General features: G+C 39.1%; 2 protein-coding genes across 2 annotated transcripts; one reads left to right on the forward strand and one right to left on the reverse strand.

Annotated features, from left to right (window-relative positions):
- LOC119652941 lies at positions 1-15,477 on the reverse strand. Its single transcript, XM_038057369.1, has 6 exons — positions 15,269-15,477; positions 9,221-9,480; positions 8,694-9,166; positions 8,347-8,641; positions 363-638; positions 1-301 (listed from the first exon to the last, which is right to left on the reverse strand). Exons 1-6 carry the CDS (start codon positions 15,448-15,450, stop codon positions 24-26), a joined length of 1,764 nt encoding a protein of 587 aa, XP_037913297.1. The 5' UTR covers positions 15,451-15,477; the 3' UTR covers positions 1-23.
- Positions 15,478-15,552: 75 nt separating this feature from the next.
- On the forward strand, positions 15,553-16,282 carry LOC119661628. Its single transcript, XM_038071047.1, has 2 exons — positions 15,553-15,712; positions 15,773-16,282. The coding sequence occupies exons 1-2, from the start codon at positions 15,678-15,680 to the stop codon at positions 16,203-16,205; spliced, it is 468 nt and encodes a 155-aa protein (XP_037926975.1). The 5' UTR covers positions 15,553-15,677; the 3' UTR covers positions 16,206-16,282.
- The last annotated feature ends 3,447 nt before the right edge of the window (positions 16,283-19,729 follow it).

Genomic DNA, 19,729 nt, shown 5'->3' on the forward strand with positions numbered 1-19,729 from the left:
TAAAATAAAAAATAACATGTATTTCAAAAATTCATAGCACCTTCCAAAAACATTAGACTATCCACTGACGCTATCGCCATGTCAACATCTCGTTTCTGGACAGTTTTCTTCTTAGCCTGATTAGTATGCACAAATGACTCCTTGGCTAACGAGTCAATAAACATTTCTGTCGCTTTCGTTACTGCGAAAACACCTTCCAATGTCGCAATATGTAAATCTGGATCGAGCTTCATTAGATTTCGTATCCTCGTCAGTGGTAAATGTGTGAGACGTGGTTCGTTCGACTTCTCTGCGGGTTTTTCTGAAAAGCAACATCCTCTATTACAAAAAAAGGTATTCTCGCCAAACCTTTGCTAGAATACCTTTAGTGGCGCTATTATTTTCTGTGATGCTTTTAGTTTCGTTGGGAATTTCCGTCTGTTCAGCAGACTTCACTTTGTCCGGGTCCTCCTCGGAGTGCGCAATTTCTGTTTCAGTTTCTACTTCTTCGAGAACGTGTCTTAAATTCTCATTGCCCGAAGGTAATTCCTCGGAGAACACCGGCGTTTCTGAAAAGAGTTCTTCACTTGCCATTGCTTTGTTTACAGCCAATTGAATAAAAACTGTTTGTAAATTACAACTCCGAGATTCAAAGGATTAATTGCCGCGCTTTTGAATGTCAACAAATCAAAAGAGCGAGAGAGGGGAAACGAAGTTGTACGTTCAATGCTATTCGAATGAAGGCGCAAAACTGTTAAGACGAAGCTGTCGCATAGAGCGCTAGAGCCCATTGGTTTTTTTTGTTTTCTTAGTAGGAAAAAAACAAACAATGCATTTTAAAAATAATCGGTAATAAAAAATAGTGAGTAATTTAGATTCATTCATTATATCCGCACTGAAGAATGTCTTCATGTGCCTACATTGTTGCCTAACAAACGCCATTCCGGATTTCATTGCAATAATTTAACTCGCCAATTCTCTTTCGAAATATTTAGAAAAAAAAATTTGAATTGGGAATAAAAGGAAACTAACTTGAGGAAAGTATATATTTCTGGGGGATCCCGAGTGAGCTAAAAATCGACTGCAACGGTACGTAGGCTTCGCTTAAGGAGTTACGTACAACTACATGTTATTATTCTGTTAAGCGAAATTGCACTGCGTCCTTAAAGAACTATTGTGCCCCTTTTACTGTTGATAGTGTACCTTTTAATTATAGTATATCAAGCAAGCCTATAACCATCATTATTTTAGCTTGGCATCTGGTGTTAAGCATTCTCCCAGGTGCCTCGACCTACTTTGTCCCAGACACTGGCCCCAGAAAGTGCATAGACGACAAACTCCGCACAATATTTGCAGGCAGTGTCCGTAAATATCCCTAGCTTCCCCAGATGATAGTTTAGTCAGCAGTGATCAGGGAGGAGTCCCACTATAAACCGGAGGTACTTCTTTGTGAGGTATAAACAGTCCTTGCGCGCTTGGGTTCGCGTCCCCCCGTCTACACCCTTGTCTGCTCCATTCCTGGTAGGCTCGCCCAATATAGTTCCATCAGCCGTGTACAGGCATCTCCGCTCCCTTCCTGACCAGTTCGTCCGCCCCATCATTGCCTTCCAACCCAACACGGCCTGGAACCCAGAGTGTCCAGATCACAGTATATCAATAGGCAGTATCCACACTAAATGGACCGGACTTGCGAATGGAATGGAAAAGCTTTTCCGTACACTTCATAGGCCCACGACATCTAGCAGTATCTACATTTGGATTAGTGACTATCATGTGTACGGATAAACTTTTCCAATACATTCGCAAGTCCGGTCCATTTAGTGTGGATACTACTTATTGTGGGAACCGGTCAGAATACCAATGTTCTGCCCCCTGTAGTTCCTTGGAAGGTTGAAGGAGGCACATCTGTCTAAGGCGTGTATTTCCGCCTGGAATATGCTAGTGTCCGGATAGCTGAGTGGTTAGAGCGCAAGGCTGTCGTACGGAAGGTCGCGGTTCAGATTTCACTGGTGGCAGTGGAATTTGTATCGTGATTTGACGTCGGATACCAGTCGACTCAGCTGTGAATGAGTACCTGAGTCAAATCAGGGTAATAATCTCGGGCGAGCGCAATGCTGACCCCATTGCCTCCTAGTGTACCGTTACGGTCTTGAATAAAGTGCTCTAACACACTTCAAGGCCCTGATCCAACATGGATTGTTGCGCCAACGATTATTATTATTATTAATATGCTAGTGTGCTTCCTCATTGGTTCCAAGTACATTTTTCTTGGATCGATAACCCCGGCAATCACTTCCTCTGCTGTGAGAGATCCGTCAGTGTACCAAGTGATCAGCTGCTAGTTTAAGCCGTATATCACAGCCATGCTCTCCCAGTTTGACCTGCTACTCCAACGTGTATCGAAGTGAAACCTCGTTATCATGTTATCAATCAATCATGGTATCAATAATTCGGGATACCACCTAGAAAGAATATCAATCTTACTTTGATTTAGCTAACTCCCCACTTCACTGATACGGCTAGCCATCCTGAAAATCGCCCTCCTAGCCTTGCAGTGTACATCCAAAGTAGTATCTCCTGAAGAATTGTTAGGCAAGACAATTAATGCAAAGTTGATACGAGTGGATGGATGACGCCGCCGCCGCTCTCCGCGGCTTTTCTAGAGCTCGCCACGAGAGTGGAGAGCCAGCGGTGAGGGAGTCCTGTTGCTTGGAAACAGAGGGACCGCATCTCTCTTCTGCTCCAACCGCCGGCGTGATCACACGCACTCTCGCGTAGTAAAGTTTATATGAAGTGAATTTGCGAACGAGTCGCCTCTGCTTTATGAGTCAAGAATTTTCAATACTTTACTTTTCTGATGTTGAAAAATAAGTAATAACGAATAAACAAACTGTATTTTGCTCTTCTTGATAATTTTTGTTATCTTTACAAATAAATATATAAAAAGAAAAGGCACACTGAAAAGCCCACTGAAACCAGCTTTTCAAAAGGAAAATCTTCAACCAATTCTGGGCATATTATATTCGGCGTTTTCTTACTTTTTAAAGGAATTTCATACATTTTGTTTCCATGCAAAGAAAAATAAGAATCGCTGACCCATAAATATTGTACCGGGCCAGGGAAACTCTTTAGAACTCAAAGTCCCAATTCACTTATTTATACCGTTATCGGCCTATAGCAAAGGTAGAGAATTTACCCAAAAAAGAGTATTTACTCTAAATGTTCATGCATACAGTGAGTCACAACGAATGTAAGGGGGGATCCCCATGCATGCAAAAAGGGGGTTAAAATTTTTTCCACCAAATATAGTTATTATATAGAGCATGATCCTACTAAATTTGGTGAAAATCGCACTATTACTAACAAAATTATAATATGTCAAAGTTGCCAGTTGACATTCAAGAGTCAGTATCACACGAAAGTGGATATTCTCACATAATATATGGATATATTTCGTGCTAGCTACTAGTGGCACAAATGTCCACTCAAACGTTTTTATAAAAGAAATACACAAAATCGTTCATACCTAAAGCATCCAGCTTCCGTTTCCCGACTTGTTTACTAATCGTGTCCACAGCGAACAAGTTTGTGTTTTTTATGTTAACTTATTTACCTACATTGAGTCGTCACTTCCAGGGCCATAAAGTATTCCTTCTACAGATTTTAAACCATCGATCTGATGCTACCTACAAGCCATTCTCTTGTGGCTGCAATTATAATGCAAGCGATGACTGCTCGAAAATCTATGCACACTTTCGACCTAATGTTCCGAACGGTACCAAATGTGGTGAGAATGTTCTTGAAATAATATGCTTAAAGAATAAGCAATAAAAAATTCGATTTTTTCGACCATTACAACTGTACATAACCCCTTATAAGCTCGTTCGGAGGTATCGGAACGGTCCAAGAGGCGAGTAGAAGTAGAAGAATATGCAATAGAAAAAATTCTATTTTCTCGCTTCTTCTCAGCCTTGATGGTTGTCAGAGCATATAGACTCGAATAACTATATCGTTGACATGGTACTCCGGATTTGAATAACAACACCACCTTGAAAAACTCTTTGATAGACGGGTGACAGTGAACAATGGAACGATCATAACAAAGTCTTCCGTAACAACAGCAGGAACACTTTCGAGACCTACCAACGGTCTAAGAAAAGGAGATGCTCTACCATGCATCATTTTAAGTATGATCCTAAAAGAAGTGATTCATGATGCTGATGTAAATACGGGAAGTTCTATCCTCTCAAGTCCACTCAATAAGAAGAACCACTCGAGATGCATAAACTGTCTTCATCCAGATCGCGCGAAAATAACGAAAGCAACAATATCAGACAACACTGGACAACTAAGAACAATAAAGATAGGAGAATACAACTTTGAAACCGTTGATATCTCTTTTATCTAAGGTTGAAAATCACAACCGATAACAGTTATGACGATGAAATCCGCACACAGTCTTTATATGTTCCTCGGAGACTTGGGTTGGTAGCAAAGAAAATACAAACTCTTAGAGAAATAGAAATCGAATTTTTGGCCCCCCAGAAGAGGATGGACGATTCCTTACCCTATATAACGATGAAATTTATGAGCGATATCACTGATCGTGAATTAAATGTGGCTCAATAGACTGTAATCACCGGGTTACCTAAGCTGTATGGTTGAGGAAGATCCCGCCAGAAAAGTCTATAAGGGCAATATCTATGGTAGAAAAAGAAAACTTGGTGGTGATGGTGGATCTCGGCGCAAAATCAGGATGTCTGGAGTTCCTTACTGAAGCCTAGACCAGACACCGGTTGTTGCGCCGTTAATGATGATAAATTAGATGCAATCGTTTCCTTGGAAGGCTAAGAGAGTGAATTGGATAGAATATAGGGAAAAATTACTAGAGCAGTAAAATGTGGTCTCTTTTTTGCTGAAAGCTTAAGTAGGCGGTTTTTCACTACCGTTTTTATTTGAAGAAATAAAAAGAAACTTTTGGAGTAAATCACACTTATTTTTAAAACTACGTAGTTTACATTCACCAAATTTTTAGAGTTTATTGCGAGGACTTAAATAGAGTAGATTCTTAAGGAATTTGACTAACTTTCAATTTATATGAGAAAACTCGGTTTTTCTTTTATTGGTTTTTATATAAAAATCCGAGTAATAATACTTCTATTATCATTTATCCCACTGACCTCTTTCATACCTCATTTTAAAGGTCTTCTCAAAATGAAGAGATATCAGCATGTGGCACAGTAATAAAGTTTTAAATCAACCGCTTACAAGCTTACTATAAATAATTAATCTTTTTTTCAACGCAAAATCGAAAAAGTGATAAATTCGATTCTATTCTTAATGATAAAGCTATGAAACATCAATAAAACTAGCCATGCCAGCCTGACTTCTTTGCAAAATGAAAAAAAAAAGTTGAAGGCCAAATCCACAAAGTAAGCGCAGGAAGCAGTTAAACGTTGACCTATATATTTGCATTATTGACCTACGCTCATATTGCGGGGTCGATGGGGACATTGACTACTATTTCGTCAAAGCAAAATATCGATGCCGGTAAAATAACGGCAATAACAATAGCGTAAAAATGTAAAGAGAGTGAATCACGTGGCGTAGTAGTTTTCCAAGTTACCTTTTACCAATTCAATAAAAATATTTCTTTAGTTCTGATGAAATTGTACTCCACACACGTAAATTTAGTTATAAATTTTGAATTTTGGCAAGCTTTCGAATACAACAATTAGATTTTTGTCCTATTTTCATTATAAAAATGCTTCCAAACTTCTAAAATTTAATATTTTTTTCTAACTTTTATGTGCGTGCCGTAGTTAATTACGCCATAAGTTTGTAAACAAAAATGCGATTAAATCGGTTCATTCGATTTTTTTTCTGTGCTACCCTGTGCATCAGAAAAACAAGTTTTGGCAGAAAGCTTTTATTACTAATGTTTACTGATGGGAACCGTTGGAGACGCGTTTCGGAATAGGCTTATGCAATAATTAAGATCCGTTTACGAATTGACAAAAAGAATGACTGCAGAATTCCAGCCCTGAATATTTTGTAGGGACGGAAATCGAGGTGCCCAATATTTCGAGGAGCTACTGAATGCCACAACCCAATCCCTGCATATCGAGAGATCAGAAACCATGTAGGCACCTGTCCCACCACCTATACCTGACGAAGTGAGAGATGCGCTAAAAACGCTGGGAAACAACAAAGCGCCGGTTGTGGATGGAATACCTGTGCAGCTACTAAAGAGAAGAAGTGTGGGGATGGCGACCAAGCTTCTTGAGCGCCTAACCACTATTTGATCTGACGAATCTATGCTAGAAGTTTCAATAATACGATGAGTTTTTGATTATTTTGGTACGCATATTTCGATATTTCGGGAACAACTCGTTCCTTTCTCCAGTGCTGTACGTCTGCTTATAATTGGGTTTTCTACGAATTATATCCTATTCCAAATGTATACTAGTATTCCTATTAATACTAATTGCACCACTATATCATCTTAAAGTTATTTCTACATCCTGCAAAAAGAATACTGGTATATATGTATCAAAATGAACGAACACTAGCAAAAAAGAAAAATCGTTTATTTACATTAATTTAATGGTTAAAAACACCGCAAGAATAGATTTAGTTGGATATGCTGGAATATCGGAGGTGTTACTTGCCCTATTTATTAAAATGATGACGAATTCTGCAGCGAGAACTATATTGAGATATCGTTGTTATGTAGATGTTACAAAGTTTTGTCAGAAATAATCGAAAGAAGGCGTGAACCCTTCTCAAAAAATATTGTTGGCGAATACCAGAGAGAATATCGTTGTAACAACTCAGCAACTGATCACCTATTTTCAGTTTTTTCTTTTGGAGGGTAGTGTAGGTGAATGCATTTACGCACAGTGTTGGACTCCCGCAGCGGTACGTCGTCGGACTACCAACTAAACACCTCCCCATCGTCCAAGAGATAGCCTGGGATCATTTGTCTTATTACTTCGGGCTAGTCCCCGAACTCTCCCGTCTTGCGGAGAATTCCTTTCACCAACGGGAGGGGAGAGGAGGAAGGGAACTGTCAGTTCAAAGAACCCGCTGCCATCCGGCTCCTCCACCGGTCGAGCTCTATCTTCTTTGCAACGAGAAGGACCCGAGCATAATGGGCAAAACGGCTCCATTTGTCAGCACTCCTCAGCATCTCCTCGACAATGTTCTCCGGAGAACGATGTTTAAATAGAGCTGCTGACGAATCCCACCCCACCTTCCACAAGAAAAAAAGTGTGATGAGCTTCGTCCACAACTCCTCCTGAAAACCTCCATGCCCACTTAAGAACTGGGTAAGGAAATAGTCAGTCTCACGATGCTTCCGATTCAGCCACGCTCCTAAGTTGCCGATGAACCGCGCAGTGCACCTGCCTCTAGTTTCATTTTGCCAAGAGAGTTGCCAGGCGTCTAGGGTGCGTTGCCGTTCTTCAACCAGCAACCACCTCCCTTGGCTCTTCTCCCTTGATCTGATCACATATTTTCAGTGAAGCAGATGCTGGTCAACTGCTGGGAATAAATCCTTGATGTCCATCATACGACATACGACAGTATTGATCACTCGGTACTATACAAAATATTCCTTGAATTTGAAGTCCCAGCGAAAATGATTAAATTCGTCTTAGTGGCAATGGGTCAGTCTAGTGTTCGAGTAAAGATACAAAACCAGTCAACAAAATGTTTCGGCATGTGGAGTATATAATCTGAAAAATGCCAGTGAATCCAAATGGTACGCAACTAATCCTAGATTGTGGCCTACGCAGATGATATTAATATCCTGGGACCGCTCGACTGAGAAGAGTGAAGACGAAGACTTCGGGGGGCCAAAGGCCAATATCAGACTGTCGCGTCACAGAAAAAGAAGAAAGAGATCACCGTGAGCCTGGATTTTCCGCACAATTTTCACTCCGGGTCCAATTTTTTTCTTTCTGTCCGATGGCGGTTCTCGGTTTGAGAACCCGTTCGATGAGTTTCGAATGACTGGGATAGAATTTTCGAAAAATAAAAATTTTTATTATCACTTATATAATTAATTTGTGTCAATATCGTATAACTTGTAGATTTGTAATATCTGTACACTTTTATTTACATGCATATTATATATAAAAAACAACTTTATACAGGGAAACCGGTCCTCGATCTTTACTCTCGTTTAGTTATCTTAGCCAATACAATTTGGAAACAAATATAAAGAGGACCATTAATAAACTGCACGAAACGAACTAACTTTAACAAAACTTTAGGAGCGTAGTCACTTTTTCAGTAATGAAATGTTTCTCTAAAAACAGGTTACTTAGATACACATACTTTAACAGCCAAATCATACTTAATCAGGATCACTTATTTCATCTTTAATATTCATAGAATTTTCTTCAATATAATTTGTATTATTTTTATATGTAACCTCAGACGCAATTGTGATTTCGATTTCATCAGACCGACCTTTCCAATCCTCACCAGTTGCAATCTTATAGTCCGCTTTCATTTTTAATAAGGCTTCTAATGACGGTCTGATTTCATCATCTGTTTTTGCATTTTCCACCATTCTACATACAACATCATCTTGTTCTTTAAGTCTAGCTTCAATTTCCTCGATACTAAGTTTTCTACCCATGGTGTCGAAACTCTGGAAAAGTTCTAATTAATTAGCGTACTTTCGCATCTAGTCCTACACCTACCACTTGATCCAAGTCGTAAAATTTATTTTCAGCTCTAAGGAACTCAATGAGAGGATCGATGTCGTCTATTCTACATTTGTTTAAAAACATGTATTGTGCGAAGTATCCAGCTAAACAGTCTTCTCTTTTTTTACAAGGCGTACGTCGCTTCGTATACCACCAGGTACCTTCAGCTTTCACTGCTGCAGTCTCTAATGGGTCTATAAAATGTACCCTATAATCTGTTTTCCATTTTTTCGTCCCTTCATTTGATAGCAGGCTGAACTCTTTAAATAAATCGGAAACTACATTTGTGTTGGGTTCTATCCATTGCTTCATAGCAGCTAATATTTTCCCAGTTTTACGCTCATTTACAATTGCGAGGAAATAATTTCCACTTTCACGTTCTACGCCACCTAGCATCAGGTACTGTACAGTATCATATTTTTTCTTACCATGCAACAAGTCAATATCTACAGTTTTATCGGGACCACCTAGTCAATGAATATCCAAATAATTTATTGTTCCAGTCAAATTGTTGAAATTACCTATCAATTTTGAATGTGACAAGCAATAATCGGTGGCGACATCACGGCAGACTGAAGACCAGACAATAAGTGTGTTTTTAGAGACGGAAATTTTGTTGGCAATTTCTTTTTGAGGAGTGTTCTTGGACCAGCCACGAACAATCAAAATTATCTGCTCCAGTGTCAAATGTGAGCCTTCGAAAAAGGTGCGCATACGAATTGATAACCGATTTTGGCACGGTATACGTTTTCCGTTCTTTTTTGGTATAACTGCAGAGCAACTGTAAGGGAAAACCAAATTTTTATATACATTTTTCACGAGTATCACTAATTTATTGATTTGGTTATTTAGACTTGCTTCAAAAGTGCACTATCTAATTCAACACAACTGGTTTTGTTAAGCTTTTAGAATTAACAAAAACTCGAGATTCAATAGTACTCGCAAAGATATAAGCCAGTCAGATTTGGTAATAAATTGAATAAACCAAAGAGCAACGAAAGTTTTCGATGCAAACATTAAATATATACGTATCCAGATGCGATATATATCCAGTATCTGTACATCGAATTATGAACGATGAACTTTTTTGAGAAAATTTACATATAACAGTGGGTTTTTTGATTACGAGGAAAAATCAAAATACTTTGTCATCATCATCATCATCATCAACGACGCAACAACCGATATCCGGTCTAGGCCTGCCTTAATAAGGAACTCCAGACATCCCGGTTTCGCGTCGAGGTCTACCAATTCGATATCCCTAAAAGCTGTCTGGCGTCCTGACCTACGCCATCGCTCCATCTCAGGCAGGGTCTGCCTCATCTTCTTTTTCTACCATAGATTTTGCCCTTATAGACTTTCCGGGCTGGATCATCCTCATCCATACAGATTAAAGGACCCGCCCACAGTAATCTATTGAGCCGGATTTTATCCACAACCGGACGGTCATGATATCGCTTATAGATTTCGTCATTGTGTAGGCTACGGAATCGTCCATCCTCATGTAGGTGGCCAAAAATTCTTCGGAGGATTCTTCTCTCGAACGCGGCCAAGAGTTCCCAATTTTTCTTGATAAGAACCCAAGTCTCCGAGGAATACATGAGGAAAGGTAAGATCATTGTCTGTCTGTACAGTAAGAGCTTTGACCCTATGGTGAGACGTTTCGAGCGGAACAGTTTTTGTAAGCTGAAATAGGCTCTGTTGGCTGACAACAATTGTGTGCGGATTTCATCATCGTAGTTGTTATCGGTTGCGATTTTCGACCCTAGATAGGAGAAATCATCAATAGTCTCAAAGTTATATTCTCCTATCTTTATTCTTCCCGTTTGACCAGTGCGGTTTGATGTCGTTGGTTGGTTGGTTTTCGGTGCTGACTTTGCCACCATATACTTTGTTTTGTCTTCATTGATATGCAGCCCAAGATCTCACGCCAATCGGCCTGCTCGATCTGGATGAAGGCAGTTTGTACATATCGGGTCGTTTTTCCCATGATGTCGATATCGTCAGCATAGGCCAGTAGTTGGGTGGAGTTAAAGAGGATCATACCTCTTGCATTTACCTCAGCATCACGGATCACTTTCTCGAGGGCCAGGTTAAAGAGGACGCATGATAGGGCATTCCCTTGTCGTAGACCGTTGTGATGTCGAATGGTCTTGAGAATGATCCTGCTGCTTTTATCTGACCTCGCACATTGGTCAGGGTCAACCTAGTCAGTCTTATCAATTTCATCGGGATACCGAATACTCTCATGACCGTGTACAATTTTACCCCGGCTATGCTATCATAGGCGGCTTTAAAGTCGATGAATAGATGTGCAACTGTTGTCCATATTCCAATAGTTTTTCCATCGCTTGCTGCACAGAGAAAATCTTATCTGTTGCTGATTTGCCTGGAGTGAAGCCTCTTTGGTATGGGCCAATGATGTTCTGGGGGTATGGGACTATCCGGCGTAGCAAGATAGCGGAGAATATCTTATAGATGGTACTCAGCAACGTGATACCTCTATAATTGCTGCACTGTGTGATATCTCCCTTTCTATGTATGGGACAGATAATGCCTCGTTGCCAATCGTTAGGCATTGATTCGCTGTCCCATACCTTGAGCCCAAGTTGATGAACCACTTGGTATAACTGGCCGCCTCCTGGCGACTTATGATTTTTTAGCCGATGAATTGCACGGATTGTTTCTCCTATACTTGGTGGTGGCAGTATTTGTCTGTCGTCTTCAGTTGGCGGGACCTCCAACTCGCCGATGTTCTGATTGTTCAGTAGCTCATCAAAGTACTCAACCCATCGCTCCAATATGCCCATTCTGTCGGAAAAAATACGTTGTCACCTTCATTTATTTTTCCACTACCTAGGAGGGGATGCTTAAATAGAATTAGAACCGTTATTTATCTGCCAATCGTTTCATTCTGTCGAAACTCGTATTTTAAGCTGGTCGATTTTTCAATATTGCTGTGCTTTTCTGGTTTTTCTAGAGGAAATCGAGAGGGAGAGTAGTAGTAGAGTGGTTATTTTTGTAGTAGTATTTTTGTAGTTATTTGCGAGGATTTGTAGTGTGCTTAACGGTACACGTGAAACATTGTTTTTTGCATATTTTGCATATACACCACAGCACACACATTTTAAATAATGGCAAATTAACAGGGAATGTGAAAAAAGGAGATATTAAAGTAAAATACAACATGCAACTTGTGTCCCTTTTGAAAGAGGGAAGGTCAAGTTATGTAGCAATTGCCTTAAATGTCGGCGCTTCTAGGTAATCAGTGGTAGAAACAGCGAAATTGCTCGTGACAAACCAGCGGTTTTTCAGACTAGTGAAAAAAATTACAAGGGAAAACGGAAGATTAATCAAAATGAACTAATTCTGCGAAAGTCTGGAGAGGCTTGAACTACGACCTCCGAGAGTATTTTGGATGGGGCGAGAGATGCTGGTGTTGAGATATACCATCATACACTACGCAGGCGTTCGTATGAAAACGGATTTAAATGCAGGAGACCTGGTAAAAAGCTGAAGTTAACAGAAGCGATGCGGCAATGGCGATTTTCATGGGTCCGCTTAAAAGAGGATTACAATTCGAACAATTGGAGAAAAGTCAATTGCTTAAAAATATTTTTTTCTGGGCTTATTTTTGAGTTTCAAATTTTGCCTTTTTTAATTTTTTCTAGATCATTTTTAGTAAAGAATATCGACTAGAAGCGGTGACTTAGGTGGCAACTTATGTTGTGAGAAGGAAGGGTGAATACTTGTCTGATGTCTGTACGGTTGAGAATATTAAATATTCATCAACGGTAATGATTTGTAGCTGCATTTTTGAAGAAGGACCTGATCTAATACAATTTATTGGAGATACATCGCGATCTAGGGGGTACATTAACGTAATATAAAGGGTCTGAGTGGCTAGAGCACAAGGCTGTCGTGCGGAAGGTTGCGGTTCAAATCTCACTGGAAACAGTGGGATTTGTATCGTGGTTTGATGTCGGTTATCAGTCGACTCAGCTGTGAATGAGCACCTGAGTCAAAATCAGGGTAATAATCTCGGGCGATCATAATGCTGACCACATTGCCTCCTACAGTGTACCGTTACGGTCTTGAATGAAGTGCTCTAACACACTTCAAGGTCCTGATCCAAAATGGATTGTTGCGCCAACGATTATTATAAAGGGTCTTTGGGTTATATATAATAATCTGCAGCCTCTGCGTGCAAAAAATGCCATAGCTAGCATAAATTATTTAAATTCACTGGATCTGAATTATTTCCCTTGGCATGGTAATTCACCGGACTTAGACCCGATAAAGAAATATGCAGAAACACTACGCTTACAAATTTCAAAGAAAACATTGAACATTAAAAACAATGATATCAAGTTTCGCAGTACACCTGACCGCATGGGAGATGCAATTAAAAAAATTCCGCAGCACCAGTATACATAATGTTTTAAAAATAAGTATGCTGTATATAGAGATAGTATTGTCATGCTGTTAGTATGTGAGGTAGAATGTAAAAAAAATCAGTTACAAAAAGTTTTCTCATCACCTTTCATTGCTCATACAAGCAGAGAGCTTACCATAACATTAGCCAAATTTCAACTCCCTTCAATAAACTTTGAATTAGATATTAGATTGGCAAATTCGTGGTTAGCGCTGGAGCAATTATGCTGTTGCGCAGATAACAGATATCTTGTACAGTTCTTAAGAAAATATCAATAACTACTGAGATGAAATCAAAACCGTTTCTGGCGCAAATCCAATCCCATCGCCTACCAATAGGTCAAAGACTTAGCTGAATTTTACAAGAGGTATAAATTGCACCCACCCATATGCAATGGAACAAAATAATGGAATATATACCACGGGTGGCCTTTGTACTGGAAAATCGACTCTTTCAGGAGGTCGGTCCTACAGCTTCCGGGGAGGGCCTTGTATTTGATCGACCCTTTTAGTAGGAGTTCGAGGTTTCCAGGATCTCCACCATCGATCAAAAACGTAACCCAAATAACAAAAAAAAAAAAAAAATACGACTAACATCAAAGCAAGGGAAACCTGAAATTATACAACTAACTAGTAATGTAGCGAAAACACATCAGGAAATGGAAAATGAGAAGAGAACAATAATGGGCCGCAGTTAAGAACTGATCCAGCCTCGCGATACCATGCTTTATAGCAGTCTCGGTAGGTTTTGAACCTTTCCACCTTCTGACGATTTTGTAAAACAAAACCTTAATAAAAACGAAATTCAAAAGTACGAGTCCCAAATTGACCAATAGCATACCAATGCCGCAGCCACAGCGGCAGTTGCAACGAAAGAAACTGAAATTGAACACCCAAATCAAACTCTGCAGAATATTATAAATCCCCGCGAATGTCATCTCCAAATATACTACCAGCAACTTAAAAAAGGTGAACCAATAAATACTACTTAAAATCAATTAGACGACAATAACAAAGTAAGCATCTCTAAGACAACAAAGTCTCTCAATTCAATCACTCGCTATTCACAATCTCAACCAAACAACTCAAACCCACTAAAGAACAACTGTCCCCTTTAATGAATATAGAATACTTATAAACTAAAGTATGCCAATCACCCCCACTTCCAGATGTTTCAACCGGGCATCTGGCTTGAAATATATACGAGTATTCTAAAACTTACCGTACTTTACATAAGTGCTAGGTGTTGTCCCAGAACATGGAGGCTTCATCACTATCCTCACAAAATATGCAGACATTATTCGCAGTTATCTAAGCTAAAAATTTATCCCCCAATAACCAGTATGTATTCCTGCTATGAACCTAGCGCTCCCATTTTGTACTTCTAGAATGGACTTAGGGGGTTTTCGGGTAAATTTCCAAAATATAATAATGTAATATACTATTATTAATTTCATTTGTGCAGATATCGGAACGGGATATATTTTGAGGCCTAGATTTCGTATGGATGTATCTCTCTGATTCTTTTCACACATTTTGCTTGGATATATTTTGAGAACGAGACCTGTTTCATTTTTTGGGCACATTTTGAGAGCTTCCTCCCCTATGCTTCACCCAATAGCAAAAATAAGATTGGCTTCGAAAAGTGCTAATCGAGCCCTTCATTTGAAGCATATTCTATGAAAAAAAACAATTACACCCCCCTTTCGCATATATGGGGAACTCCCCTTGAAACTCAACAGAAATAGCGCCATTTGCTGGATTCTCACCATTGGATGTGACAGACAGATAGACGGACAGACACAAAGGCATTCAATCGATTGTAATAAGGTTTTGTTTCACACAAAACATTAAAAAACGAACCAGCAACTAAGCAGTTGATATTTCGGGAAAGATCGGGAAATAAGAAGTCGTACCTTTAAAGCCAGTCTTAAAACTTATATAGAAATGTATATAGAAATATTTAGTTTGGAAGGTAAAATACCAAAGACAGTTATAATACATTAGAAGAATAAAATTACTGCCGTTACGAACCGAGATGCAATTTGATGTTTTAAGAAACGTTATACTATTGTCATCAGAAGCAGATTATATGTTTATATGCGCAACGTTCATAATAATCCTTGGGTACTCACTACCAGGACACACCGTCACAAAATCGGGTATCAGCCATCAGTTTCATTTCACTCCTGCAATTTTCTGCAGGACAACTTCTAGTCTTGGGCAGAGCTCCCCAGTCCATCAGTCGTTCCAGAAACACACGCCTCATCCTAGCTTCCAAAGTAGAAGTAGCAGTCGATGCGCCATCCATTCTCATCAGACATTGGTTTGCAAATTTTTGATAATTGCGAGGAAAAATTCTCAAATTTTCAAAATATATTTGACGCTTACTGGGGACGTCAATGGTATTCACAATTGTCAAAAATGCCAAATATAATGCAGCGAATGCATTCAATTCTCGGCAGATACTGTGGGAAAGTGGCCGGTGCTGCAGAACTTTAGTCGGAATTGGTGGCGCAGATTATTAATATTTACAGCCGAAGCATGGTGTTAAGGGTGCTATTTGGCAGGCAGCTCAGGTTTAATATTTCCCCAGTTACTAATTTAACTAGCGCCTTGTTGACAAACATCACTTTTAGGTTAAGCCAGCTGAGGAGGTTTCAAACATCATCGAGAATCGCAGCCAGTAGCAGTTCTACAGAAACGCGGGCGAGGCAGCAACGGGAGGGTGTTGAGGAACCCAACAATGAACCCATTAAGTTCTTCGGAAGCCAAGCAGGTGCATGGCGTGCAAAGGAGACTCGGTCCGGGGGCGCAGATGAAGCGCTCTGGTATCAGCCGTACGTTATATCCGCTAGCTTGGCTGCCTTCCTAATCTACTTTTGCGTCCTTCGAGAGGAAAACGACATTGACCAGAAATTAGGGAAAAGCCTGTTCGACCATATTGAAGGATTAGAAGAACAACAGCTGGTGATTATGTATAAGTATAACCGTGAAAATGGCCTCGACAATTCGCAGGTAGTGGCACGGCTAAAGGAGCTGAATATAGATGTGAAGTCGGTAATGAGCTAGATCCTAAGATAGTAACGAAATTACTTGATAATGTTAGTTGTTAAAAGTCGCAATAAATAATTGCTGTTAGTAGTAAATTCGTTTTTCGATTACGCTTGCGGTAATTTGACGAACACTTCCTATGACCACAAAATGAATTGTTGTAACAGTAAAAGGACATACAGATTTGACTGCGTAACCAATTTGAGATTAAGCAGCATTTACTAAATAAGAAAATCCCATCCCTGCAATGTATCCAATATAATGCAGCTGTAATAATAGCCCCAGCTTTCGCGGCAGTACCATGAGTCATAATGCACATAGCGAGAAATACTTATGCAAAATCTTACGTGTATCAGCAATAGCCATGATGCAAAAACAGATGTATTTTATGAAATCATATTCTGACTTCTAAAAAGGAATGTGTAATGTTAGCTAATACTCCACTTACTCAGTGGTATTTGGTCCACTCGATGATTCGTGGGCGATTTATCGAATGGTTTAGGCGTTTGTTTGATTTCTCTAAGGGTGTGCAGTTGACGATGGTAGAAATTTTAATGGTGGATAGTATCACTCCTTTGAGAAAAATTGTTCCTTGGAATGGGCACTTTATTTTTTACAGTTGCAGAGTTTTAGTGTTTTTCGTAAATAATGTCAAAAAACTTGACCCTCATAACAAAGTCGCAGTTTTCACTCCCTCACTCATATAATCCCAGATTTGATACCATTTTCAGAGACTATATAAAATTTCTTGTAAATGGATATTTTTTCAATTGCAAAGGTCATCGTCGCTACGAAGATATAACTGTTGAGACATCAAGGAAGTTTCAAGGCGAAATTTTTATCCAAATTTCAAACTGTAATATCGTAACGGCATATTAAACTTACAAACCTGCAAAGTTAACAAAGATTAATAATAATAATTTTTCAAATGACATGTAAAAATAATGGTAAGACCATTATAGGAAATTTGCGAATATTAAAGGCATGAGTATATATTGTTCCCTAAAAGCATTGATTCTGCACGGCAGAATATTCTTTCCATAGCTTAATGTAATCCCATCTTGTGTGTTTTACCCCGACATAATTTTCCTGGGCGTTTTTGAGATTCCAATATTCCAATTTGAAATTAAACTTCAAAAGTTCAGATTTGAATCTTCGAACTTCGGCCACGGAAGGGAAATCTGTCGCGTTACATGGCTGGGGTTTTTTTTTTAAAAAAAAAGAGTAAAGGAGGGAAGAAGAGAGCAAGAAGGTTGTCAAGTGCGGTGTGTGCCGGGACATGGAAGTTTTCACGTCGAAACTTGTAAAGATGGAAGTCGTTTTCCTTCCAGGAAAAAGATCAGAATTCATTTCAATGCGTAAAGTGTATTTTTGAAGTTTTCCGAGTGCTACTAAAACACGCGTTTGTAATTGGCGAAAATTGAGAAACTCGAGTCTATCATTTGACAGGAGAACGGACATTTTATAGTAACGAGGAGACACCAGAACGCGCAGGTGTTCCTCGTCACAAAAGTCGAAGAAAGCGGTAGCTGTGCAAGATGAGGAGGCTGCAATGGCAGCGGAGACAACCTTGTCCACCGAATCCACCGCGACTTTAATCACAAGAGGGAAAGCACCAAATTGACGACAATGTCCGAGTTCCCCAAACGATAAATTAAAAGACTTGAATATCTCGAGTAAGGAAATTTACACTAAATGTAAGGTAGTCGTTACAGAATCAATGCGCCGTGGTGTGTGTATTTAGAACTGAATTTATTTAGAATGATATCACTACATCCGAAATACAATTTAGCGTATAATAGAGCGAATTTTGATATGTTATTCTGTCTATTTTCGGCATAAATTTATTAATAATTATTTCTAGTTGTATATATTATGGTAATTATTCTTGTATATCTAAAAATTTATGCTTAATTTCCGTGAAAAATAGGACTATATTCCTTATATATTTGCTTTTCCTATTGTCACGAAAGAGGTACTTGCGTTGATTTCCATTCTTTAATTTTCTTATCGCTTCGATAGATATCTAATAATTAGACATGTTGACTCAGGCGAGAATAATTGGGTTTAACTATAGCCGATTTTGGCAAATGTCGCAGTTCAGTTACACCTTAGATAAAGAATATTAAAATTAAAAAAAAAAGAGATACAGTACGCTTTGAACTCAGAAAATGCATTTAATTAAAAATAAAGAGAGGATTAAGGGAAAAAATATATGAAAAGGTAAGGAGGAACATCATTTTATGATATCTAAACTATATATCTAATTATATATCTTAAATACTGTTACCCATAAAAAAGAAATTAAATAGAAGAAATCAAAGCATGTGGAATGAAAGAAAATTACAGATTTAAACATATTTTAACGAAACACCTTCAAATTCCTTGTCCAAGAATGTTCTTTTTGTTGTCTGGAGGGATTTTAAAGTTATATCTACCGTTTTATTTTTAGAAAAGTAAATTTTTGATTTGCTTTAGTAAATATAAAACAAATAATTATTATAATCTTTTGAGCTCTAGATTTCTTATTGCTTGCTAGCCCTCTCCCGGGAAGCATTGGTCCTCCCATTTATTTAGGGTTCCCCCATTTAAAGCGGCAGGGGCGAACGATTAGGTTGCGGTGTGCCAGCCGCTCGTCGATATTCGAATCGCCTCGGAGTTGCTTCCCAATCCATTCCTCGCGCGTTAGGTTTTTGCTAGTTAGTCCTCCCTCTTATCAGGCCGTTAGGCATTTGAGCTCCTTTGGGATTGAAATCCTCGGTGATATCACCCCGCCTCGAGACTTCATGTCTCTATTAGAATAGTTTACTTCGGGTTGGTTTTGTTTTGTTGACTCCTGAGTGCAGGCACTTGATTAAATCACTGTGTCCTGACAGGGAGATAATATGTGAGAATCAAGAACACTGGGCCACATCTCGCCGAACTGCTAGCATTCGGATTAGCACCAGCAGGTGCCGTCCGGTTCTATATATTATCTCGCGCAGTAAGTGTTCATGATTGGCAAACATGTTAAGGGAGCTTGGTTGGTTGGCAACCTTGGTGACCGTGTTGTTGCCAAGGTGATGCAACGCTGGACTCTCATCGTAACATATGTCATGAAGTCAGAGGGTTCATAACAAACTGATCCATTTATTCATATTTCTTTCGATGAATCATCTTTTACTTCCGCCCTCGATGAAAGAAATATGAATAGATAATGGATCTTCTGCCTTCTCCTTTCAAAATAGGTAAAGAATTAGATGACATGTTTCTGTGCATATAAGATACTCCGTTCGAGTTTCAGGGTGTATAGTATTCTTGGCCGCTAATCTGGTTCACAGCACCACGAGAATAAATTAAACAGATCAGCGGTCAAGAAGACTATACACCCTGAAACTCGAATGAGAAGGCAAGAACAAAAAATGAATCATCCGGTTTTAGATCGAACCATAACGCACAACTCCAAATCATTAAGTTTCGCTTTCAAACAAAACCTTATTAAAATTGGTTTACTGTCAGGCTGGCAATCCCATACATTCACTAAATGACATGATTCTGTGTGG

The sequence above is a fragment of the Hermetia illucens genome, chromosome 1, assembly GCF_905115235.1.
Source record: "Hermetia illucens chromosome 1, iHerIll2.2.curated.20191125, whole genome shotgun sequence".
NCBI classification, from domain to species: Eukaryota; Metazoa; Arthropoda; class Insecta; order Diptera; family Stratiomyidae; genus Hermetia; species Hermetia illucens.